General features: G+C 41.7%; 1 protein-coding gene across 2 annotated transcripts in view; it reads right to left on the minus strand.

The window, feature by feature from the left end:
• Window positions 1-23,357, minus strand: part of LOC111158715 (fibronectin type III domain containing 1) — a 112,153-nt gene that overhangs the window by 32,650 nt on the left and 56,146 nt on the right. For both annotated transcript variants that reach the window (XM_022520937.1, XM_022520936.1), the window contains 7 exons: window positions 22,970-23,157; window positions 22,130-22,237; window positions 19,258-19,446; window positions 14,949-17,672; window positions 13,108-13,208; window positions 10,751-10,862; window positions 9,370-9,810 (listed from right to left, as the gene is read on the minus strand). In XM_022520937.1, coding sequence (XP_022376645.1) covers window positions 9,370-9,810; window positions 10,751-10,862; window positions 13,108-13,208; window positions 14,949-17,672; window positions 19,258-19,446; window positions 22,130-22,237; window positions 22,970-23,157 — 3,863 coding nt within the window. The remainder of the gene's footprint in view (window positions 1-9,369; window positions 9,811-10,750; window positions 10,863-13,107; window positions 13,209-14,948; window positions 17,673-19,257; window positions 19,447-22,129; window positions 22,238-22,969; window positions 23,158-23,357) is intronic.

The following is a 23,357-nucleotide window of genomic DNA, read 5'->3' on the forward strand; positions in this document are numbered from 1 at the left end:
AAAATAAATATCAAGGCCACTAAGAGTTGTTTCACCAACAAATGACAAACTCCATTGTATTTCATAGATAATGCACAGGATTTCCCAGAGTAATTTTGACTGATTTTCAAATTATAAGCCATCTTTATTTTTTTTTAAAGATTTTATTTATTTATTTGAGAGAGAGACAGTGAGAGAGAGCATGAGCGAGAAGGTCAGAGGGAGAAGCAGACTCCCCATGGAGCTGGGAGCCCGACGCGGGACTCGATCCCGGGACTCCGGGATCATGACCTGAGCCGAAGGCAGTCGTCCAACCAACTGAGCCACCCAGGCGTCCCATAAGCCATCTTTAGAAACTAATTCCCACCCAAGATGCTTGCTCCATTGCCTCTCTCCAGCATTGGCCCTGGCAAGTTTCATTCCAATGATGAAAGAAATTGGGACTATGTGTGGTATCCCCAGGCAAGTGGGGGCTGGTGGAAGGAAGCCCAGTAAAGAATAACAAAGAGTATTGGGCCAACAGGCCCAGCTTATAGATGGAGAGAATGAAGCAAATCTAGGAAGTGTGATGAAGGGGAGGGGCAGATGGTAGTGGAGTAGGAGGACCCTAGGGAATGTGTCCCATGAATACAACTAGATAACTATCAAATATTCTGAATACCCCAGAAACCAACCTGAAGATTGGCAGAACAAGTTCCACAACTAAAGGGAGAGAGGAGCCCACATTGGAGAAGATCAGAAGTGCAGAGATGCAGCTTGGAAGAGAAACAGATCATGGCTCCTGTGGTGGGAAGGGAGCCATGGTCACAGAGAAAGGCAAGAGATGGACTAGCACACAGGGAAGTGCATGGGAAAAATGAATCCCCATAGCAATTGGCTTAGAAAGTGAGAAAGGCCAAATTTTGTGACTTCTGACAACCAGGAGACTTTCAAGCCTAGAGTTTTAAAGGTCAGTGGGCTTGGCTCTGGGAGAGCCCAGAGGATATTAAGGCTGACCTTATAGAGAAGGCTGGGCAAACAGCATGACATGCAGCATGGAAATAGTGATCCGAAGCTCACCTGGAGCGCACAGTGAGGAGGTTATTCACTCATCTCAGAGTGCATCCCAGAGAGACAGCATTCACGAACAGACCATTCCAGGAGCAAAGGAACTGGCAGGCATCGTTTCCCTCTCCCACCCCTCCGCTAAGCACAGGGCTACTTGCAGGAACCAGCACAGTGCCAACACTGGGTACCTAACTTGCTTACACCAAGCCCCAACCCTCTGGAAGAACCGCCATCCCCCAAGTCACAGTTTCTTCAGTCCCAGCATGGCAGACCCCCTCTACTGGAAGATCAGCCCAGACCACTGCCAGTACCACATCTTCTGACTTGGGAGTTTTTAAGGTCTCAGTTCTGGCAGTGATGGTGACAGGTCTCATTTCACAAGCAGACCAGAGCACACCTAGTCAAAACTCATATGTTTAGGCCAGGAACCAAACACAACTCACCACAGGCAAAAAGAGACTTTGCAGATGGCTGGCCTGAAGGATAACATGTCCAGGACACAACAGCAGAACACATGCAACCCACATTGAAGATACTCTCAGAATCATCAGGCCCTGGTGAACAGGGGACCCTGTACTGCAGCATAATACAGGACCTCTTCTTCATAAAGCCATTAGAACAGGAGACATAATTGACTTTTCCTAACACAAAGAAACAGTCAGAGAGACATAAACAAAATGAGAAGATGAATAAATTTATCTCTAATGAAAGAACAGAACAGAGATCTAAGCAAAACAGATATAAGTAACATGCCTGATAGAGTACAAAAGTAGCAATCACAAGGATACTCATCGGGCTTTACAAAAGAGGGGAAGAAATCAGTGAGACCATTAACATGGAGATAAGATATAACATAGCAAAGATAAAGGGCTCGATAAACAAAACGAGAAACATGTTTGATGGAAGAAGCAGCAGTTTGGAAGAGGCAATGGGATGAATTAAAAAACCTAGAAGACAGAGTAATGGAAAGTAATCAAGCTGAACAAAAGAAGGAAAGAATAATTATGCAAAACAAGAATAAATTTAAGGAACTCAGTGACTCCATCAAATGTAATAACATTTGTATTATAGAAGTCCCAGAAGAAAAGAGAGAAAATGGGGCAGAGAATTTATTTGAATAAATAATAGCTGAAAATGTCCTTAATCTGGGGAAGGAAACAGAAATCCAGGTCGAAGAGTCACAGAGACCAGCCCCCTGCCAAAAACCAACAAAAGCAGATCCACACAAAGACATATTGTAACTAAATTGGCAAAATCTAGTGATAAAGAAAAAAATACTAAAAGCACCAGAAGAAGACAATTACATACAAAGGAAACCTGATAAGGCTATCAGCAGATTTTTCAGCAGAAACTTCCTAAGCCAGAAGAGAGTGACATGATATATTCAAAGTGCTGAGTGGGAAAAACTTGCACCCAAGAATACTCTATCCAGAGAGGCTATCATTCAGAATAGAGGGAGAGATAAAGAGTTTCCTAGACAAACAAAACTAAAGGAGTTTATAACCACTAAACCAGCCTGTGAGAAATATTAAAGGGACTGCTTCAAATAGAAAAAAAACAAAAAACAAAAATGACATGACCCTTGGAACACTGAAAAAATAAAATAAAGTTAAAAAAAAAGAAATATAATACCAGTAAAAATGAATATTTCTGTAACAAAATAAGCCAAGGAACTCACAAAATAAAAGTATGTAAAAGTATGATGCCATATATCTGGAACATGGAGGGGGAGAGGAGAAAAGAATGGGTTCAAACTTAAATAACCATCAACTTAATATACACTGCTATATGCAGAAGATGTTATGTACAAACCTAATAGTAACCACAAATCAAAAACCACTAATATATGTGCAAAGAATAAAGAGAAAGAAATCCAAACATATCACTAAAGAAAACAAGTAAACCACAGAAGAGAGAAGGACAAGAAAGGATCAGAGAGAATCTTCAGAAACAACCACAAGACGAGTAATAAAATGGCAATAAATATGTACCTATCAATGATTATTTTGAATAGAAAGGGACCAAACATTCCAATCAAAAGACAGAGAGTGACAGAATGGATAAAAAGAAGACCCATCTATATGCTGCCTGCAAGAGACTCGTTTTAGACCCAGACACCTACAGACTGAAAGTAAGGGGATGGAGAAATATTTATCATGCAAATGGATATCAAAAGAAAGCTGGAGTAGCAAAACTTAAATTGGACAAAATAGACTTTAAAACAAAGACTATGGCAAAAGACAAAGAAGGGCACTATAAAATAAGAAAAGCGAAAATCAAACATGAAAATACAACAATTGTAAATATTTATGCACCCAACATGGGAGCACCTAAATACATAAAACCATTATAACAAACATAAAAGAACTACTCAATAATAATACAGTAATAGTAAAAGACTTTAATACCGCACTTATATCAATGGATGACATTGAAATCCAAACATAGCACTAAACAGAAAGTCAACAAGAAAACAATGACTTGGAATGACACACTGGACCAGATGGATTTAACAGATACATTCAGAACATCCCATCCTAAACCAGCAGAATACACATTATTTTCAAGTGCACATGGAACATTCTCCAAAAGAGATCACATATTGGGCCACAAAGCAAACCTCAACAGGTTCAAAAAGATTGAAATCATACCATGCATTTCTTCCTAACCATAACATTATGAAACTCGAAGTCAACCACCAAATAAATAAATAAATAAATAAAATCAGAAAGACCACAAATATATAGAGGTTAAATAACATCTCACTAAACAATGAATGGGTCAACCAGGAAATAAAAGACTTCACCAAAAAACCTCTAGAACTGATAAACAAATTTAGTAAAGTCACAGGATGTAAACTCAACATATAGAAAGTGCTGCATTTCTATGTATCAGTAATGAAGCCGCAGGAAGAGAAATTAAGGAATCAATTCTATTTATAAGTGCAACAAAAATATAAGTCACCAAGGAATAAATCTAACCAAAAGGGTGAAAAACCTGTACTCTGAAAACTATAAAATGGTGATGAAATAAACTGAAGATGACATGAACAAATGGAAAGACCTTCTATGATCATGGACTGGAAGAACAAATATTGTTAAAATGTCTATAGTACTCAAAGCAATCTACACATTTAATGCAATCCCTATCAAAATACTGAGAGCATTTTTCATAAAACTAGAAAAAATAATCCCAAAATCTTTATGGAATCACAAAATACCATGAAAAGCCAAAGCAATCTTGAAAAAGAAAAGCAAAGCTGGAAAATCACGCTTCAGAGCGGTGGTAATCAAAACAGTATGGTACTGACACAAAAACAGACACAAAGATCAATACAACAGAATACAAAATCCAAAAATACACCCACAATTATATGGTTGATTAATCTTTGACAAATGGTGTTGGGAAAACTGGACAGCAACATGCGAAATAATGGAACTGGACAATTTTCTTACCCCATACACAAAAAATAAACCCTGAATGGATTAAAGACCTAAATCTGAGACCTGAAAGCATAAATATCCTGGAAAAGAACACAGGCAGTAATTTCTCTGACATCGGCCTTAGCAACTTCTTTCTAGAAAAGTCCCCTGAGGCAAGGGAAACAAAAGCAAAAATAAACTATTGTGACTACATCAAAATAAAAACCTTCTGCTCAGCAATGGAAGCAATCAACAAAATTAAAAGGCAACGTACTGCATGGGAGAAGATATTGGCAAGTGACATATCTGATGAAGGGTTAGTATCTAAGATATATAAAGAACTTCTAGGGGTGCCTGGGTGGCTCAGTGGGTTAAAGCCTCTGCCTTCAGCTCGGGTCTTGATCCCAGGGTCCCGAGATAGAGCCCTGCTTCGGGCTCTCTGCTCAGCTGGGAGCCTGCTTCCCCCGTCTCTGCCTGCCTCTCTGCCTACTTGTGATCTCTCTCTGTGTCAAATAAATAAATAAAATCCTTAGGGGAAAAAAAGAACTTCTATAACTCAACACCAAAAAACCCAAGTAATCCAATTAAAAATGGACAGAAGACGTGAAAGATATTTCTCCAAAGAAGACATTCCAGATGGCCAACAGACTCATGAAAGATGCTCGTCATCAATTACCATCAGGAAATGCAAATCCAAACTACAACGAGATATTACCTCACACCTGTCAGAATGGCTAACATAAAATACACAAGAAACGCAAGATAAGGGAGGATGTTGGTGGGAAAGCAAAATGCTACACTGTTGGTGGGAATGCAAAATGCTTCAGCCACTGTGGAAGAGTGTGGAGGGTCCTCAAAAGTTAAAAATAGAATTACCCTAAGATCTTGCAATTACACTACTGGATATCTACCCAAAGAATACAAAAACAGAAGCACTGGGTGTTTTATGCAACTAATGAACCACTGAACACCTCATTAAAAACTCATGCTGTACTATATGGTGGCTAACTGAACATAATAAAAATAAATAAAATAAAATAAAATAAACTTATCTAGCTATGGAAAACTACAAAAAAACACCCCACACTAATTCAAAGGGATACAGTCACCCCTGTGTTTATAGCAGCATTATGTACAATAGCCAAGATATGGAAGCAGCCCAAGTGTCCACTGAAACATAAATGGATAAAGAAGTGGTAGATATATACAATGGAATATTATTCAGCTGTAAAAAAGAATGAAATATTGCCATTTGCAATAGCATGGATGGAGCTAGAGAGAATGATGGTAATCAAAACAGGTCAGAGAAAGACAAATACTGTATGATTTCACGCATACATGGAATTTAAGAAACAAAACAAACAAGCAAAGCAGAAAGACAGAGAGAGAGAGAGAGAGACTGAAAGCAAAAAACAGGCTCTTAACTCCAGAGAACAGATGGTTACCAGAGGGGAATGGGGGTGGGGGTTGAGTAGGAAATGGGTGATGGGTATTAAGGAGTTAACTTCTCATGTTGAGCACCTGGTGATTAAAATTAAAACTTAAGAAAAAAAAAAAAAGGAAGCCTGGAGAATGAGTGAGTGCGCAATGAGGTCTGGCAATGAAATGAAAGAAGTCCAAGGAGACACTGAGGTTTCAGACCTGGAGAGCTCTCTGGGTTATTGCGAAACAATCGTTACCCTGTCTCATGTTATTTTAAAGAGGAACAATTTGGGGGATGCCTGGTTGCCTCAGTCGATGAGGCCCTTGGCTCAGGGTCCTGAGATTGAGCCCCATGTCCAGCTCCCTGCTCCTCAGAGAGTCTGTTTCTCCCTCTTCCTCTGCCCCTCCCACCGCCCCCTTGTGCACACACACACACACACTCTCTCAAATAAATAAAATCTTAAAAAAAGATAAAAATGAACAATTTGGTTTTCTGACAAGAGAGTGAGTTGTTTCTGTCCACTGTAACTTCAGTTCAACCTCAAGCCCTTCAGGGGCACAGGCGGTCATCTGTGGTTCTTCTGTATGTCCCAGAGAACCCAATCCACCTGCACTAGATGATTAATCATCATTTGTGAATTTTATTTTATAAAATTGTGAATGAAGCCAGAATAACAAAAACAAGAGTTACTCTATCTTTTCTAGTTTACCACATGAACTTTCTCATAATGACACTACCCCCACAACGATAAAGATGAAACATTTTTCAAATAAATTTACTTCAGTTCTACATCAGGGCTGACCTAAGGCACCAAAGATAATCCTGCCCACTTTCCCTTTCAGAACCTATCATTGGAAGGTACAAAAAAATCACCATCTCCATAGCATTAGTTATTAGGGAACTGGAAATCAGAACCACCGAGAGACATCACTTCACACCCACTAGGATAGCAAGAATCAGAAAGACAGAAAAGCAAGGTGTTGGTGAGGATATAGAGAAATTGGAAGCTTCATGTGCTGATGGTGGGAATGCAAAATGGTGCAGCCATTGAGGAAAACACGTTAGCAGTTCCTCCCAAAGTTAAACACAGAGTTACCACTGGACACAGCATCTCTCTTACCAAGTGTATACCCTAGGGAACCGAAAACGGGTGTTAAAAAAATTGTACACACTGTTCATAGCAGCATTATTCATAATAATAGCCAAAGGTGAAAACAACCCAAATGTCCATCAGCCAATAAATGGATAAAATGTGGTTTATCCACACAATGGAATATTGGTCAGCAGGAAAAGGAATAAAGTACAGATCTACTCTACAATGTGGATGAAACTTGAATACAATTCACGCTGAGCTGAAGAAGCCAGACACAAAGCCCACATCTTGTAGGATTTCATTTATATGAAAAGTCCAGAAGAGACAAACCCATAGAGACGGAAAGTGGATTCGTGGTTTCCCAGGGGTTAGCAGGAGGGGGGGATGAGGAGTAATGACTAATAGGTATGGAGTTTCTCTGGGGGGTGATGAAGTTGTTCTAGAATTTGATAGTGGTGATGGTTGCACAATCCTGTGACTATACTAAAAGCCACTAAACTATACACTTTAGAAGGGTGAACTTTATGGTATGTGAATTGAATCTCGAGAAAGCTATAATTTAAAATTTTTTAAATAAAAATAACTATAATTAGAATGAATACAAGGAATAAAATAAAGTTGTTAGTGGAGCAGCATAAATAAAAAAGGAAGGTCAGCCATACAGGAATGTTTTTAAAATAATAATAATAGTACAGCATAACATTATATAAAGATCCTAAGTTTCTCTCCACAAATTTACTTTTTTCCCAAGACTTTGTATTGATTTGTAATTATTTTGAAAATGCTGTCTAGAGGCAAATTATAATTAACACTTGGCTACTAATTTGGCCTGGGCTAGGGAAGTGGATGGATGACATAAAAGAAGATACACAAAAGAAAATACACATACATCATGATTTGCCAAAAAAAGAAGAAGAAGAAACAAAAATACCAAGAAAAACATTGACTTTCTTGCCACAAAAAAGTCCCAAAATCCAAAGTAAATGAAAAGAATATGGTATAAGCCCTCTTAGACAAAGGAAAACGCAAAATATTCATAATAATAGTAGTAATTCAATCCAAAGCCAAAATAGTCACTCTCCCGTTTTCAAACAATTATTAAGTAAATATCTGTTCCAATTATACACACACACACACACACACACACACACACACACACATCAGTGTATGCAGAAGAGAAAGGTCAAGGGAAGTACATAATGTTTTCATACCAGAAATCCAAAGGTAAATTCCAAATCATGCTCCCTGGGGAAAATGATAGTGTGCGAATCTTCTCCCCAGTGACCCTCCTCTCAGCATGGTTCCTTATTCTTTGGTGTGAATTTTTAGATGGGTCCGATGTTCCTGTTTACTTGGAGTTTTTCTGCAGGAGGGCCAACTTCAAAAAGAATTCCCATTTTGAATATAGCATCCAAGTTCAAGCTGATCACGGTCAAGAAGGCTGTGTAAAGAATTCTGGGTGTGCAAAATGATTCCTGAAATGAATCATCTTCACTCAGCATCGGCTTAAAAAGACATAAGTTTCATAGCCTATGTGGTGATTCTTTTCCACCTAAGGGAAAGAAGATGAATTTTTCTCCTCCAGGCCAGACACCAGTGTAGGATGACCTCTTCCAAAGCAGCCTGAACAGGGACTAAGCAGAAAAAGATGATGACTCTGCAGGTCCACTGGGACCTGACCGAAGTGTCCTTGCTTCCATTCCTCAGGAGAAACTGGCCATTCTCAGCAGGAAGACACGGTTGGGGCAGAGGATAGTCCTAACTGCATTTCTCGTAGCAGAGGAAACAGCACAGTTCTACCCAGTGGAAAGCAGTCCTACCCTTGCTGCCACCAGAAATCAGTCACTCAAGGATTAGCATTTTGCAAAGGAAGAGCAGATTGAGAAAGCATTCAGGACACTATACTTTTCTAGGAAATTCACAATGAGACTATTCAAGGATCTGAATGGTCCAACAGTAAGAATCATTAGCCTTGTTTAAATCACATATCTAATCACAGAACTTTTTTTTTTAATATAATGCATACAAATCTACTAATATCCAGTAATACACACTTGGGGAAATGCTCATCCATACTCACAATGTTCCATGTTTTAGCTAAATTTTTTTATTTGGTTTGTGATAAGGGTTGTCAGATAAAACACAGGATGCCCATTTAGATTTGAATTTTAAATGAATAGCAAATAATTTTTCACATTAAGTATGTCCCATGCTGTACTTTCATTTACTAAATCTGACAACCCTGGTTGTGACATATACTGCTGAACAAACCATGTGGGACTGGAAATGCCTCTTGTTGCCATTCCACTGTGCACCCTACTTACTTCTCCCTACACTCTTTGTGACCTGACTTGAAAATGAAGCATGCTAGTTACGTGGGCCACCATCACAAGGAAGGTCATTACCTTCTTCAGGGTAGCACTCTGGCACCCCGCTGGAGCCTGTTATGAGGTTGCCATTTTCATCATGCCGTTCTAAGGTCCCAGGGGGACAGGTGGGAACAGGGGTGGTGGGTTCAGGGGTGGTAGTAGTGGTGGTGGTCGTCTGCGTAGTGGTTCGAACGGTGGTCGTTGGGCGTGTGGTGGTGGTCGTTGGACGTGTAGTGGTGGTCGTGGTTGTGGTCGTGCGGCGGGTGGCTGTGGTCGTGGGCCTCAGGGTTGTCGTGGTGGGTCGTGTGGTTGTGGTGGGGGCACGAGTGGTTGTTTTGACAACCTCCAAGCCCACCAAAGGCTTCCCTCCTAGACTCAGAATGGGCTTATCCTGGGCACTGGCCACGGGTTTGCCATGCCGCCCCTGCCCAAAGAGGGGCAGGCCATCAGGGCTCACCACGGGCGTTCCTCCCAGATCTGAAACAAAATCAGACAAAGGCTGTGCAACACGATGAGATCATCCAGAGGAAGTAAAAACCAAATGCAAAGTGTCTTCTCAAAGCTTATGGATTCTTATATTCAAATCAGTAAAAAGCAAAGGAAACATTAAAAGGATACTCAGCAGAGGTAGCAATATCGGCTGTTATCCAGTAATTTCTAGCCATCTTAGATTGTCCCTTACTCTGAATTACCTTATATAATCCTCTAAATGCTTCATTGATATGCCCCATTACCCTGAAATAACTCAGTCTCTAGTCGGGGAAGTAACTCTTTCCTCCTCTTGATTCCTACACCTAGGAAGAAGAGCGTTACTTTGTACCTGGAGTGGCAAACTTATTCTGTAAAGGACCAGAGAAGATAGAGAGAGAGAAGATATTTTAAGCTTCATGTTGCAGCTTCTCAACTCTGCCATTGCAGGGCCAAAAAGCACAGGGAGTACACAAAGGAGTGTGTCTATGTTCCAGTACAACTTTGAATATGGACACTAGACTGTGAATTTCAAGTAATTGTCACATGTCACAAATATTGCTATTCTTTGGTGTGTTTTTTGTTTTTGTTTTTGTTTTTTGTTTGTTTGTTTTGTTTTTGCAATCATTTAAAAGCGAAGAAACTGTTTTGAGCTGGCAGGCAGTAAAAAAAGGCAGCAGCCAGGGTTTGGTCTTTGTGCTGTCGTTTGCTGACACCTGCTGCTCTGGGCTGCCCTATCTCAAGAAGGAAGTCAAGTGCCACCTTTTCTGGAGGCAAGAGTAGAAATACAGTTGTATCAGGGAAAAAGCTAAGTTCTGCCCCTTTGGGACACTCCTTTCCACATGGTAAAAGTAACTGGGCCAAGGGCCCCATTAAAAAATGGGCAGGGATTTGTTATCCCACAGCTGGTTCAGAACACTTTTTGTTGCCTAAAACAATTCTCACTTACCCACAATGGTGCGACCATCTCCTCCTAGCTTAATTCGAAGAGGATTTCCTTGTGAATCCTGGAGGTACCTTCCTTCTGCATTCAACACCAACCCACGATCCAGATCCACGACCTAAAACCATGACACAGATTAAAGAATATACTGAGCATGAATCCACCTGCACGAACATATCCAAGAAGCCTCCGCAGAAGGAAACCATAATGTGAGTAGAAAATATTATTTTTGTCTGCATCATTCACAAGGCATAATAAGAATAAAGTGCAAAACAGTCCCATTTCATATTATAATGGCTTAACCACAGAATATACAAATTGTTTTCAATTTCTCAAATATGCAAAAATGTTCATAATACTGCTACCATTTAGTATGCTGTGTGTAATGCTGAAAAGAAGCAAACAACTTAAGTATTCATCAGTGGAGGGAAGGGATTAAATAAAATATGTCCCATCCACATAGTGCAAAGCTAGTGGGCAATGAAAGGAATTGGAAATTCTGCATATATTGACATTAACTGCTACGGACTCAGATTACAGGACTATTTTGCAGAAATAAAAATATATTCATTTGTGTATATAAGCTTAAAACTGCAGAGAAAAATAATCTGGATAAATATATCCTAAACTGTTAGCAGTGGTTATCTCTGGGGAGTGGTTTGGGACATTGATTAGCTTAGAAATTATCTTTTGCATATATTTCTGAATTGTTTTAACTTCCCACCATGAACATGTACTGCCAGTGTATTAAAAACATGAAATGTTTCGTATGGGATTGGGAGGGAGACAAACCATAAGCGACTCTTAATCTCACAAAACAAACTGAGGGTTGCCGTGGGGGTAAGGGAATATGGAGAGGGTGATTGGGTTATGGACATTGGGGAGGGTATGTGCTGTGGTGAGTGCTGTGAAGAGTGTAAACGTGGCGATTCACAGACTTGTACCCCTGGGGCAAAAAATACATTATATGTTAATAAAATCTTTGTTTTTAATTAAAAAAAATTAAAAATTTTTTAAAAAGCATGAAATGTTTCCATCTGGCTGTAATGTCAAACACTGAAGTTGCTATAACAAAAACAATTTAATTTGTAATTAAATTGCCTAATAGAGAATGTAGGCAAAAATTTCATATTCTAAGAAATTATAAAACTTTTGGGGGGAAGAGCTATTATTATCCCTGTTAAGGAACAAACTCATACTCTACACTGGTGGTTCTCTAACTATGGCTTGAACCAGCACAGCCTCACTGGTTACATATGCTAATTACCTAGCCCTACTCCAAACCTTATTTGACACGCCCCCAGAGATTCTGATGCTCCATAAAGTCTGAGAACTGTGACTGCACAGTAGGTCACTGGAGGAACCCCTCCCAGAGGGCCACTTTCTTGGATGCTGTCTCAGTAATTAAAAATAAAATATACTTATATAAACCCTTCTTTTGAACTCTACTCCACACTGTTTCAATGTGAAATTTTTTCAATAACATTTGACTTTAATACACCTTCCTCCTTTATAAATTCCTGTTCCTTTAAGAAATGATAAAATGTATCTTGTTACCTGTGACTAAAAATTTTATGAAGTCTCTCAATGTTTTCCTAAACCTTACTGCTATAAAGGGGAATTTGTGACTGGGAATTCCAGTCTAATTCCAGTCCAAAAATATGAATAATTTTGTGATTCTCTGAAAAAAAGTCTTTCAAATCCTTGAATATTGTACAGTGTTCTGCCCATTATCCTCTAAATTACCAAAAATTCCTAAACATTTAACCCCAAGAAGTTAAACTCATTTATCTTAAACACATATAAAATACTACTAATTATTTTTTATTTCAAACGACAATCATTGGAAAATTCAAAAGGTGATCTAATAAAAATTGCCTATTTGATCCAGTATTTTTTGGTTTACTCAGTTGTTTTTACCCTGCTTTCTTTTATAAAGGATCTGAGACAATTTGGAGAAAAATGTGTATATTACTTAATCAAATAATAAAAAATAAAAATAAAATGAAGCTAACAGAGGTGGAGAAAAAGAAGTCCATTTGAGGAGCTAAGCATCAGAATCTACGTAATTGCTATGAGGTTGGAAAAAATATTTGTGTGATCTTCCTAACCTGTCAAAGCAAACAGGAAGTAAAGGCCCACTTATCTTATTAGTTATGAGAAAAACACGAACTAGTCACTCAGAAGAATAGAAGATCCTTCTGAGCACAGGAAGAAGCAATATAAGAATATATTGATGTATGAGTGGTTAAAACTGGAGAAGAATACGAAAGACCATTTCGTTTATTGCTACACAGTGCCCACCACTTTTCTCTTCCCAACAGCATGAAAACAACTCATATGTGTAAAGAAGTTTACCCTACCCACTTTGTTCCTTGAGGGCCATTGATAATTCTTTGTCCACTTGGATTTCCATTACTACCAGGAAGCACTTTCCCTTCTACATTTGGTCTGCCATTATAACCTACATGGCACACAAAAGAGAACAATAGCAACAACAACAACAAAGCCAGAATCTGGTAAACTCAACACTCCTGTAAAGCCGGCTTCATACTAAACTCTAAGTAATAACACATCATTTCGAACAGAAATACTAAACAGAATTTTAAGACAATAATTAGTATATATTAGACTACAGTCTTAAATTGTGACTTCTAAGTACCAAATATGAATGTCTATGAAGAGTATAATAAAGTACAGTTTTCTGACAATACTGGGGAAAGGAGAGAGTCCAGCACAAGTTTTCTAGATAAAGCTTAAGACAGTAGTGGCTAGCATGTTATTTTAACCATTTAGAAGATAGAGGGAAGGAAAGTTGGAAGGATGGAGAAACTCTCGAAAATATATTAGATGTTGTTCTGCTCTTCTTAGCAGATTATACTAAACCCAACAAGTATATCTAGCTGAATCAGGTGCAATCATCAGTCACCAACTGTACATGCTCAGTGCTGGCCTGTGTGGGGCTGCTTGAGAAGTGTCTGCTCAGAGATAAAGTTGAAGGTCCCATTACCTGCCCCTTCAGTTGCTGCTCTGTCTGCCCCTAGCACCTGCCCATCTTCTTTGTCTCCTGGCATTTCTGATCAGCTACAGTTACTCGAGGTCTGTGCTGGGAGCATTCTGATCCAGCCCCACCCGTGGCATAAAGTACTTGGGCTTTCTGACAAATATCTGAGGGTCAGAGACTTACTTTTCTCACTCAAATAGTGAATGAAAACTAAATATTAATTGAATTTCTGCTGTATACAAGGGAATGTGGATTTTATATCTATTACCAGGGTCTAAGGTTTGCTTAAAATAGTCTATTTTAAGAGTAAACTGTCCTCTCCATGGGGCATTGTTCTATATATATATTTTTTTAACATTGGGCTAAGGTAATAATACAAAGTACAGACTAACAAACACTAAAGCATTGATTCAAGAATCTTCCATTAAGTACCAATTCCATGCAAGGAGAGCGCAAGTTGTCACTAAACTGAATGCAGACATGGACTAAACACCCTAGATCCTGCCCTGGGTCCATGTAGACTCCAATTCATAGCTGCCTACATGGTGTCCTCACTCTAAGTCACACATCTGCCTCTTAATCCTCCGTATGACAATCATCTTTAACATGCATTTTCTGGAGGTTTTAAATAACATTCACCGATTGCAATATCTAAACAATTCACACACAAGACACTGAGTTTGTCCCAGAGTATGTTGAGAGTTTTATACGCACAATCAACAAGAACAAGATCCAGCCTACACGGTTACCTAATTCCTTTCTGGGATTTGTTAAATATACCCTGGCAGGTGAGCAGCTAAAAATAACCCAAAATACAGGAACCTCGTCTGGCATCATGACTATGAAGCATTTTCACAGATTAAGAGCACATGTTGGGGAATGTAAAGAGGTAGTATGTGATAGAGGCATGGCAGAGGCCTGGGGAATTAGCACGTCTGGAATGGGAACTGCAGCTCAGCCCTCAGAGCTGTCTGACCTCGGGGAACCACGCAGATCCCTGGGCCCCTAGTCACTCATCTGAAAACCAGGAGACACAACACAAGAGGCAATTAAGAGGATGAAATCAGTTACGTCTGTAAAGCTCTTAACACAGTGCTTGGACGGAGCAGAGACTCAATAATATAAAATAAAAGACTCTCAAGAATTGCTACGAACCCTTTTGAGGACCCCAAAGAGAACGTTAAGTTAAAAACGAATTACCTTGTCTGGCAGGGGATCTCGCCGGCTGGCGCGAGAGGGGGTTCCGGAATCTCGCGTTCATCATGCGCTGGCGCAAGGAGAGCATAGGGGTGGTGGAAGAATAGACCGGAGGGGCGCGGGTGGTGTACCGCTCCCGGGCCGGGGTGCCCGTGGTGGGGCTCGGGGTGGAAGGGCTGCGGTGGGGGGGTCTGGGCGGGAGGTGCGAGGCTCTCGGGGAGCTTCCTGGCGGGGGAGGAGGAGGACGCTTCACAGGAGTGTCGTTCTCGTCCTGGGGGGAGCCCACCCTGGGGCGTGAGAGCACAATGGCAGGGTCCATCTTGTCCTTAGCGATGTTCCCGTCCAAGTATTTGCTGGCCCTGGGACTGGAGGAGGAGGGCCACTTTGGAACAGAGGAGGAGAGAGGGTCCTCGTCCTTTCCTCCTTTAAAAAACATCGCGTCTTCACCCTCCTCCTCTGCCGAGACCGACTGCTGAGACTTAGAAGTGAGGGGCTCCCTTTTGGACGGCGCGGCCTGGGGAGCGCGGTCCTTGTTCCCCACAGCCTGGGGCCCCACTCGGCCCGGGACCCTGGGGCGGGCATGGGGGTAGTGGCGGGGGCTGCCAGGCCTCAGCGGGGAGCTTGGGGGTCTGCGGAGGTGACTGTCGCCCGCGCCTCCTGCGTGAGCCTCCAGCTGGCGGGGTTTAGGAAGGGACTGGATGGGGTCCCTGGCCCGGGCCGGGTGTGCGGGCGCCCGGGCGGCTCGGGCCTCTGCTTCTGTGCTGTCGTGGTGGTTTCCGCCAGATCTGCCCTCGGAATCCTCGTCCCGATGGTGGGGCGACATGGGAAGCACCCCTCGGGAGCTTGCCCTGTGGGGGGTCTGACTGCCTCTGGCCGCGTAGGGGTCCGGGAAGGAGGGCGCCGCGGGGTGGGGACGCCCAGCCTGCGGCAGCTCGGGCTTCGGTTTGGACAGCGGATGCCCCACTTCCTTGCTCGGCGGGGGGCCGCGGGGCTGCGGCTGCGACACGGAGACCGCGGGAGAAGGCTGCCCTTCCGGAGCGGCGGCCCCGGCACCCAGCCCCTGGCCGGGTGCCGTCCTTTTGGGCACGCCCGGCCCGGGGTGGTGCTGGGACCGAGTCGCGGGCCGCCGAGCGGGGGCCAGCTGCGCCTTGGGGTAGCCGCCCTCCACACCCACTTCTGTGCTCTGTTGGACGTCCAACGCCTTGGAGGCCAGGGATTTGCCCTGAGGATGCGCACCTGCCTCAGTCCCGGCGAATTTGGGGTTCTCCGCCAGGGGCTCCTTCCGCTGAAGGCTCGCCCCTCTCTGCGGGCCTTTTCTTAGGTGGTCCACGCCCAGGGAGGCAGGCTCCCTGGACGAGGAAGACACGTGGTCGTTTACCACGGTGGCAGGAAGTGGCTTCTCGTCCTCCGCTTCGCTCTCTGCACCGTCTCCATGGATGCCCAAGCCCTGCCTGTGGTCCGAAGCTGGGTGAGAATTCACCCTCGAGTGGACTCGAGGCGACACGGTGGATGGCGGGGAGCTGGAGGGATGCAACCGGGGTCCTCGGCCGCTGCCAGCCCGGCTTGGATATCTCGTATGGGCGGCAAAGGGCTTGTTTCTGAACAAACTGAAATGTCCAGAGACAGGCGGACCTGCGGGTAGCCGGGCCCGAGACGTCGGGGCCGTGGCTTCAGCCTGCCTGCCTCTATCTTCTGTATCGTTGTCACCATCCCCATCAGAGGCATCCTCTCGCTCAGAGACCTGTGTCCTTGAGGAGAGACCAGAAGACCAGGAAGACTTGGACTGTGATGGCACACTGGACTTGGAGGCTGGGGTGTCCTGACCATCCTTCCAGCCCCTGGACAGTGGGGTCCCGGGGTGTGGTTCCGTGGGCAGCAGCCGAGATGATCCTTCCTGGGGTGGAGAAAATTTCGAGGATGAGACTGAGGCACCCGAATTTTCCTCCCTACCCCCAAAATGGGGTGCTCTCCGCGCAGGCAACGCTGGTTTTGTGCTGTGGTGCCCAGGGCCTCTGTCCCGCAGGGCGCTCGAGGTGGCCTGGCGGCTGGGCCACAGGGCAGGCCTAGCCTGGGCGGTGCTCTTAGGAGGCAGCCGCTGGGAGGCCCCGTCCTTTGGGTCCCGGGAGCCGGTGGCTGGCTCGTCCTCCTCTTGGCCCACTGAATCATTGTCAGTAGAGCTGGGGGGCAGATGGGTGGAGGGCCCCCCTGAAGGGCGGTGAGGGTTACCCTCAATGGGTGTGTGGCGTGCAGATGAGGACGTCCCTGGATGAGGGTGGGAAGGCAGAGAGGAGCCACCCCGGTCTGAGCCTTCCTTTCGGGGCAACACTGGGGTCTGCACTCCCACTGGGGTCCTCCCAGGAGCAAGGACTGGGGGGACAGATCTACTTGGTGGCCTCTGCTGTGGCTTCTGCTCTTGGGTCTCTGAGGGCAACGTTGGTGGGTCCCCCTGGGAATCCAGCTCCTCCTCATCAGTGATTTCTGTTGACTGAAGATCCAAAACTTCAGTCCTCTTTGGGTGCAGCTGGGGTCTTCTGGGCACCCCACCATTAGCCAATATTTTGTTCTTCAAGTCAAGAAGAGGGTTCTTGACGTTTCTGCCTCGGGGAGAAACAGGCAAATGAGTGTGTTTTGTGGAAGCAGGAACTTTGGGAGAAGTCTCTGGCTTTTCAGATTTCTGGTCATCTTCAGCATGGGTCTTCTGCTGCACATCGGACTTGCCAGAACCGGCTATAAATAGATTTTAAAGATTCTGCCGTCAAAAAAATTGAAAGCTGAGAAACATCAGGTGAGTATTTCAGATGGCAGTGTGGAGGCATTTATAATTAGTCATTATAATTAATAACTTCTCATTCTTTAGACACTGAACACATTTTCCAAATTATGGCAATCTCTTTTAAAGATCTCTTTTACTTTAAGTAATGATATAGTCCCAGAAAATGTGTATTAAATTTCTATAAATTGAATCATTATGTTGCAGCTTATTATTTGCAGAAATTTTGAAAGGAGTACTTTAAAGTAATCTATTGACTTTGTGAATGCAAAATCTTGTGTAGGATTTTCTTAATAAAACTGCCAGGATACTACAGATATATTATAGCCACTCTTAGTGATGTAGGAGAGAAACACACATAAGCCTGGTAAAAAGTGTTGAAGATCTATACTCAAAACTAAATGGGGATGTGTTGTGTGTGATTTGCAGGTGACAGGTAAGCAACAAATCTGTAATTTTTAAGGCATTGCAAAGAGTTCCCTATTCCCCCTAACATGTCTGTATTTGTTTTCTCCTTCTTACTTAAAATCCCTTTAATAATGGATACATTATAATAAGACCTGAACTCAAAAGACTCCCGGGGTAGGTAAACCAATTTATTACAGGTGCCCTACAATTTACTCTTTCCTGAGATCAGGGTTGAATGCAGGAAGGGATGCTGCAGGAGCAGGGAGAATTTATATGGCAATGGGGGACCCAGAGGGAGCAAACCACATCTATTCCAATTTTTCCACCACAGAACTGTTTAATATTGCACTATACTGTGAATCCTCACAACACACCACGCAGGAGACAGCTACCAACATCTGGTGTAAATATGGGGAGGCAGAAAAGAAAACACAGTCTAGGAACCTTGAGAGACTGTGGACTCTGAGAGACAAATTGAGAGTTTTGGAAGGGAGGGGAATGGGGGGATGGGTGAGCCTGGTGGTGGGTATTAAGGAGGTCATGGATTGCATGGAGCACTGGGTGTGGTACATAAACAATGAATCTTGGATCACTGAAAAAATAAAATTAAATTAAAAGAAATAGAAAATACAGTCTAAAAACACCTCACTCCAATTTGGGATTTTATTAGCCTCCATTTTGATTGTGATCAGATAATGAGGTAATTTAAATTATTCTGACTAGAGCTGCACTCCAAAATAATGGAATATAAACTAAAAATCTTAAGCACTATCTAGAAATTGAAGAGAGCTAATAATTAAAAATGTCACATTACATCTGTAAAAATGTTATTTCCCTGTCATTATAAGCCCCAAATTACACAGTGATATAAGAGCAATCACATAATTAATACATTCATGTTATTGGAATATTGTAACAGTCATTCATATGACTAGAAATCAATAATCTTTTAGTCTCCGGGGAGACCAATTTCCCAAGGGACAACAAAAATATTTTAGAAATCAACAGGCAAATGTAGCCCCCAAAATCGTCAACAAAGCAGTTCTAAATCGACGAGCATGATTCAAAGTAAGACACCACAATTAGCAGTAATGAAGAGAGACAGAGAAAGAGCCACAAACACACAATGCTTACTTGTTGGCATAGCGACAATGAAGGCTTTGGAGTGAGGCCCCAGTCCTCTCCTGTTTGCGGCCCGGATTTTGAAAAGATAGCGTTCCCCAGGCTGCAGACCATCCACTAGGGCAGAAGTAGTCTCTCCAGGATAGGTGAGGGACTTTGCTCCAAATGGTTTGAGAGCCGGGGCGTATGAAAGAATGTATTCTGAAATGATTTGGCAGACGGTTGGAAGGAGGAAACTGAAAACAGTCCTGTGTCCAGCAGACAGACTGTATGGGCAGGATGAATTAGAACGTGCATTACTAAAATTAATACTGTAGCAATGCACGCCAAGTCGGCAGCTGGAGCGTAAAGACACAACGGACGGTGAACTAATCCATTCAGGCTACGAGACAAGGCCACGGAGTGAATTCTCGGGCAGATTCCTATTTTCGGCAAATTAAACATATGGAACCCAGGAGGCCAGTCTTCACACAATGACCAAATCTACTTACACTGCATTGGAGTTTTTCTTCATTGTGCTTATTTACTAATTTACTATGTCAGCATTAATATATCCTGAGTAGAAGAACCCGTGGAAGATTTAAATGACAACGGTCAGAACTGAATCGGAAGAGCTACCAAGACCTCTAGGAGTCCCGGTATATTAATCTGGGCTATTTGTGCATTAATCCCATATATGGAGTATAATTTCCCTTTTGTAGGAATTACAATCCTGACTCAATATACCTAGGTAAGGATATTTCACAGTATTTAAAACTGTAAGGAAAAGTTGCCAGTTCATAGATTTATGTGATGTCTAATGTTTCCATCTCCAATCACTGATATTTATGAACATGTAATGCACTTGAACTTTGAAAATCAGAGCACAATTCAGTCCAAGGAACTAATATAGTTGTATGGCTTCTATGGAAATGCTGTACCATAAAGAAGCCATGTTTTGAAGCAGAATTTCCACCCTTAACTAAAAACTGTCATGCCTCTTTTCCTCTCAATGTACTCAAGACTTACAAAACTTGTCAAATTAATGTGAGTAGGAGCTAACCACAAAAAATCATCTGAATCACAGAAAAACCAAGCAACTGTCATACTATCTTTGTCATATCTAGAGAAGCACAGAAGACCTTTTCTCTTCCCTGAGATCTAATCTTTAAAAAGTACATTAACCTAAAAACTTCAACCAAAAATGTCTTTGCAGCATTTGTCTGAAAAAAAAAAAAACCCACATTCTTTTCTCTTTGAAAATGAACAAACTAGTCATTTGTGGTGGTCAAAAGTAAAAATTAAAAGAACTCACTGTCTATAAAATTTGGTAATACAGGTTTTTTTTATGAATTCAATTCATCTGGAAAAAATGTAACCATGTCAAACTATATTCTTCTATTGTGTTTTATATTTGTCATACATATAATTCCCCAGTGTAATTATGAATTTTCAGTCCCACCATCACTCCTTTGTGAAAACTGCCTGAGCAGAGTTAAGATACATGAGTTCTTTTGGACACAAAAACTCAGTAGCTGTTACTATTTTTGAAAATATTTCATTGACTACCAAGGAGGTTCATTCGCCAGAGAGCTATAAATATAAACTAAGATGTGGGAGAGGGAAAGAAAGCAAATAAGTAGTATGATAATAAAGTCATGAAAGGAGCAACAATTGACTTTTTTATAACTAATGAAAGTCATCAGCCAAAAATGTCTTTATGCAATTTTCAGAATCCTTGCCAGCATCATGAAAACTGTCATAAAAAGGATGATTTAAAGGGCCAACTAAGTATTTCTTCTCTTCATTTGCTTCTCATTTATTCCACGGAAAAAAATGAGCAAGAATAGTACAATATATTCTTTAAGATATCCAAGCAAATGAGAAAGCATTAAGTTTAGAAACTACTCCCCTACATGTGCCTCCCTTCACTTCCATTGTTCCATCTTTACAGGTCCTCAAAGATAACTGAGATATCTTTGAAAGTTGAATATAAGAGAACATTTCAGCTTTTCAATTAAGAAATTCTCAAAAGAGGTTAGTAGATAATTTTCTCAATTTCTTTAACCTTACACAAACCTTTCATAGTTTTTGGACATAGATGTAAGTTGTCTTCCAAAATCAAGCAATAGTATAATGTACCTGTAAGGCACATCTGTATATGCGATGTCAGGGGAAAACCACCATACAGCCTTCTCAAATGTCTCTGAAAAGACTTCTGAAAGGTTCTTGAATGTTTTTACACCAAAAAGAAGTAATTTGTGTTTTTATTTCATACTCTCAAGAGATTATTTTTAAATTTAGCTGTGAATATTTTATTCTATTTTAATTTGGTTTCGTCTTTGGTATTTTTTTTTTCTGTTTTAAAGTCATATTTTTCCTCAACCAAAAAAAATTTAATTAAAAAGTTTGACAAATAGGAAAAAAATCCATTTTTATTTAATTTTTATTACTTTTTTTTCAAACCCATTAAATATCTATGGTCTCATTCAAGACATCTGTGGTCCCACAGGGTTTCTACTTACTCCCACATTCCATAATCTTATTGGTACAATGAGAAGATCCACAGAATGAAACACAAGGCTGTCATTTGTATGGGTAAAGGTTATGATGTCACACCCATACAATTAAAAACACCCCTCCTGATAGCAGCACCGAAATCGCTGTGGATAGGGAAGATGAAAAGTCATCTTCATGAGGACCTGGATCCTACTGACAATGAGAACCCTACCTGAAATACCCTTGTTCGTTGGGTTAGCGCCCCATACACGTATGTTGCTTCCCTATTGGTCTCCCAGTCACCAAACCTGCTATTAGAGCTGGTGTTGATCAGAGTCAATGACATCTCTATTTGGAGTATGTCTCTTGTGTGTGCACTCGATACCTTAAATAATGAGGTTCCTACCTTTCACTTTCCCCTCGGTCTCAGGCAGTGCGTCCCAAGCTACAGAGACGGCGGTAGGCTTGCCGTTGACTGGCCAGACATTTAAGTTTTCAGGAGCTGTTGTAGGAGCTACAAAGGGACAAGGACCTAAGGTTTAAAAATGCTCTTATGGATATTTTAAAAGTAAGTGACGTATGGTTCCTGCAGACAGATTTTTCAGGGCAGCACTACTGTGTTCATTGTTAATATACATGACAGAAAACTCCACTCTGTATTACACTTTGTGCGATATAGTGGTTATGTCAGTGCTACTGACTCATGCAGTGAGTTCAGACATATCTAGGGAAATGCTTTTAGAAATTCAGAATATCTCTCATTGCTGAATCTCGAAATATATAAAGAAGATTAAAATCCAGTTCGAACTTCTTTTTAATAAAACTTGTAAAGACATTATTTAAAAGAAAATAATTGATACCAAGTACAATTCTCCCCCAGAATCAAACGCAAGCTCAGCCTCAGGGAAGAAGATTCTCTCTACCCTCCCTGCCCTCCATGCATTACCCAGGGGCATGCACAGATCCAGTGGTGATTTGTAATTATGCTCTATTCTGGGATGTACTATGCTCCAAATGTCAGGATAACATGCTAACAAAGACGGACAGTGGAGGATAAACGTGGGCAACAATGCCCGAACTTCTTTGCCTTGGTACCTAGAAACACATCCCAGATTTAGGGTTAATGTTACTTTTTTAAAAATGCCTCTGCTGGCCTTTATCACCATTGGTTTCTTAAATTATCTTTAAATCTTATTTTCAGGGCAATTCCCAAATGGAAGATCCAAAGGCCATTTTAAATACAGACCAGATTCTGGTGTTCTCTGGAAGACAGATGTACTCCATTTGCCATCTCTTTCACCCTGTGAAATACGGACTGCAAATTCATACATGGTGTCTGGAATCAGGTTCTCAACCAACACGCGTCTGTTGGAGGTCTGCTTGTGGTCCCACCTTGCCAATTCCCCCTTTTCTCGATAGCGCACAGTGTACTGTCTATAAGGAAATAAGGCAACCAGTTGACCAATTCTCTGCAACTGAACGCTAGGTTCCTTGCTATTCTTCCTTCCCTATAAGTAATGACTTTGGGAGGTAAGGAGAGAAATTAAAGAGGAGAAAAACCTACATTTTTGACTATGTTATTAAGTCAAAGAATTTACTCTTAAGTTCCAGGAAAGGTGTCTAAAGTCAGCCAG

This window comes from Enhydra lutris, unplaced genomic scaffold (assembly GCF_002288905.1).
Source record: "Enhydra lutris kenyoni isolate GAN:26980312 unplaced genomic scaffold, ASM228890v2 scaffoldscaffold62, whole genome shotgun sequence".
Classification (NCBI taxonomy): Eukaryota; Metazoa; Chordata; class Mammalia; order Carnivora; family Mustelidae; genus Enhydra; species Enhydra lutris.